Source organism: Monodon monoceros, unplaced genomic scaffold, assembly GCF_005190385.1.
Source record: "Monodon monoceros isolate NGI ecotype Baffin Bay Population unplaced genomic scaffold, NGI_Narwhal_1 Super_Scaffold_11, whole genome shotgun sequence".
NCBI classification, from domain to species: domain Eukaryota; kingdom Metazoa; phylum Chordata; class Mammalia; order Artiodactyla; family Monodontidae; genus Monodon; species Monodon monoceros.
Window position 1 is genome coordinate 73,727,264 of NW_021703767.1, and position 3,156 is coordinate 73,730,419.

The 3,156-nt window shown below is 42.1% G+C and overlaps 1 protein-coding gene across 1 annotated transcript in view; it reads left to right on the plus strand.

Annotated features, from left to right (window-relative positions):
• The window catches only part of LSG1 (large 60S subunit nuclear export GTPase 1), a 25,150-nt gene extending 22,218 nt beyond the window's left edge, over positions 1-2,932 (plus strand). Inside the window, exons 14-15 of the mRNA XM_029215458.1 lie at positions 774-947; positions 2,456-2,932. Coding sequence (XP_029071291.1) covers positions 774-947; positions 2,456-2,638 — 357 coding nt within the window. The 3' untranslated portion in view covers positions 2,639-2,932. The remainder of the gene's footprint in view (positions 1-773; positions 948-2,455) is intronic.
• Positions 2,933-3,156: the final 224 nt, after the last annotated feature.

A 3,156-nucleotide genomic window follows, 5' to 3' on the forward strand; every position in this document is an offset into this window, starting at 1 on the left:
ACACACACACACACACACACACACACACACACACACACACACACACACATCACTAAGCTCAGTGCCTGGCACTTAATTAGCCCCAATAGTTTTTATTTATTAAGCTACTTCTTTCCACAAAAAAGCATTCCAGGGGCTTAATTGGTTGTGAGGATTTCACTTTATTCCCTCCTCTTCTCAATGCACCATCAGCGGAGCTTGGAGCATAGAAATAAAAGAGGGCAGCCATATTCTCTTTTTTTTTAATTCGGTAGGAAAACAGTTAATAGAATATTTGTATAGATGAATTATTTATTCATTTACCATTTGTAAAACTATGGAGGGTGGGGGAGATGAGTTAAAAACAACCACAGTTTTTAGAGTGTTTATGGTGGAAAGAGGAAACTTGGCACCCAGTGGACAACAGCAGCAGGCCCAGTGTCCCCATCAGTACAGCCACACTGTCCAACTATGTCCTGGCTTTTGTTTTGGAAAATATTCTCTTAAGTATACTCATATACATGTACTGAAGAATACGGTAAACAAGGTGAAAGGGGGCACAGGGAAGATTTCGTTCTTGTGTGGGAGCTGTGGGAAGAGGTAGGCCTCTAGAATACTAAGGATCATCATCAGGGTGTAAGTTGGGACTCTCCGGTTGCAGTGACCAAAACTCAGCTCAGCTGTCAAATGGCCGAAAGTTCCATCAGAGTGTGCACCGTGGAGAGGCCTCCTCTGTGGACTCTCACACAGATGGCCCTGAGGATGTGCTGTTACCATGCACGTTGTCTTTGCAGGGTAAACTCCTGTACTGTCATCCTCCTCCTGGAAGAGATCCTCTGACCTTTCAGTATCAACACCAGCGACTCCTAGAGAAAAAAGCGAATGGTGGGGAAATAAAAATGCAGCCACGCAGAAATAAAAAAGCAAATCAGATTGAAAATGTAGTGGACAAAACTTTTTTCCATCAGGTAAGTTTTAAAGTTTTTTTTTAACTTCTGATCCAGTACATTTTGTATAACAGCTTTATTGAAATAACATTCACATACCATAAAATTCACACTTCTAAAATATACGGTTCAGTAGGTTATAGGATATTTGCAGAGTTATGTAACCATCACCACTCACTCCGAAAAGAAACCCTGTACCCATTAGCATTCACTCTCCACTCCCCTCTTCCCCCCAGCCCGTGCCAACCACTAAGCTACTTTCTCTATATAAAGATTTGTCTATTCTGGACGTTTCATGTAAATGGAATCATATGCTCTGTGGTCCTTTGTGACTGGCTTCTTTAGCCTAATGGCTTCAAGGTTCACCCATGTATCAGTACTGTATTCCTTTTTACTGCCAAATAATATTCCATTGAATGGATAGACCACATTTTGTTTATCCATTTATCAGTTGTTGGACATTTGGGTTGTTTCCACTTTTTGTCTATTATGAATAATGCTGCTATGAACATTCATGTGCAAGTGTTTGTGTGGACATATATTTCATTTCTCTTGGGTATATACATTAGGAGTGGGATTGCTGGGTCATGTGGAAACTCTAAGTTTAACAGTTGAGGTACTGCCAAACTTCCCAAAAGTGGCTGCACCATTTTACATCCCCAGCAGCAATGTATGAGGTTTCTAATTTCTCCACATCCTTGCTAAACTACAGAAAAGAAGTGATATTTAAGCTGAACTTTGAGGAACAAATAAAAATGTGTCAGTTGGAAGAAGCGGTGAGGGCCAGATTTCCATGCAGAAGGAGTAGCATGAACAAAGGCAGAAAGATGTGAGAGTGTGGATTTTTTCAGTAAAGAGCCTATGTTGTAGGTGGCCTTGTGTGCCACGTGAGGGAATATGAACTTGATTCCCCAGGCCACAGGCGGCCATCAGAGATCTGTGAGGACAGGACTAGAGAGATACAGAATAGAGCACTCTGATAGAAATGTGCACACGGGATTTGAGGAGTCTTGCAGTGAAAGTGAAAGTTCAGTGAAAGCCGATGAACACCTGGGTTAGAGCAGTGGGGACGGAGAAGAGGGGGAAAGATGAACAAAGTTCTTGAGAGTGGAATCCACAGAACTTAGTGCCTGGCTGTGTGTGATAGATAAGGAAGACAGAGTGTGTGCCATCTTCAGGGCTGGGCAGATTCTTATACCACTGGCCGAAATAAAGAATGGAGAGTCAGCTTCTAACTAACTTTGGGTTGCGGCCGGTTGAAGTTTGGTATCAAGATAGAGATTTCCAGAAAATAGCTGGTATTGAGCCTAGTTATAGATGTTGTTTGAAGCCATGGACTAAACAAAGTTGAGGACAAAGAGAATGGAGTGAAGACAAAACACTGAGAAACTTATTTAAGGAATGGGGAGAGAAAGAGGACCGGTGAGAGATGGAAGTCCACTGTCTTGGAGTTCTCCATAAGCAATCCTGTGCATATCCTGTAAAGGAGACTGCTGACATCGCCAATAATATTTTCTCTTATTTCCTAGGAAAATTTGAGAGCTTTGACCAGAGGCGTCCAGGCTGTGATGGGCTACAAGCCTGGGAGTGGCCTGGTGACGGCAGCTACTGTGAGCAGCTCTGAGATGGGGGCTGGGAAGCCCTGGAAAAAACATGGCAACAGAAATAAAAAAGAGAAAAGTCGTAGACTCTATAAGCACCTGGATACATGAACTTGGGCTACAACAGAAGTAGCATCTGCACTGTGCATCTCTGGTGCTACAGGGTGGACCCTGCCCTTGTGATTCACACCCAACAGCTGATATCAAGACCGAGGGGCTCCTCAGAGCACCAACTCCAATTAACAGGGTCGTCTTGGAGCCCCAGAAACCTGTTCCTGTAGGAGGCTGAATCTGAGATGAGGGAATCAATGATGTATGTTTATTTGTGTAAACATATATACAAATGCATAGTAATTTGTAATCTGGGAATTTTTTGAAGAGATATTAAAATTAAATTGCCACGTGGATTTTTTATTTGTTCGTGTAGCTACACTGCAATTTGGATATTTCACATTATTTAAACAATTTTAATCTGCTAAAACATGCTGGGATTTTAGATGGATTTTTGAGTACATTATAAGATTTGTGATTCTCCATCTCACACACATACCCAACACACACCCCTAATATGGCAGAAGGCATATCAGATCTTGGAATGGGGCTAGCACAGGTGATTTTTAAAAGCCCTT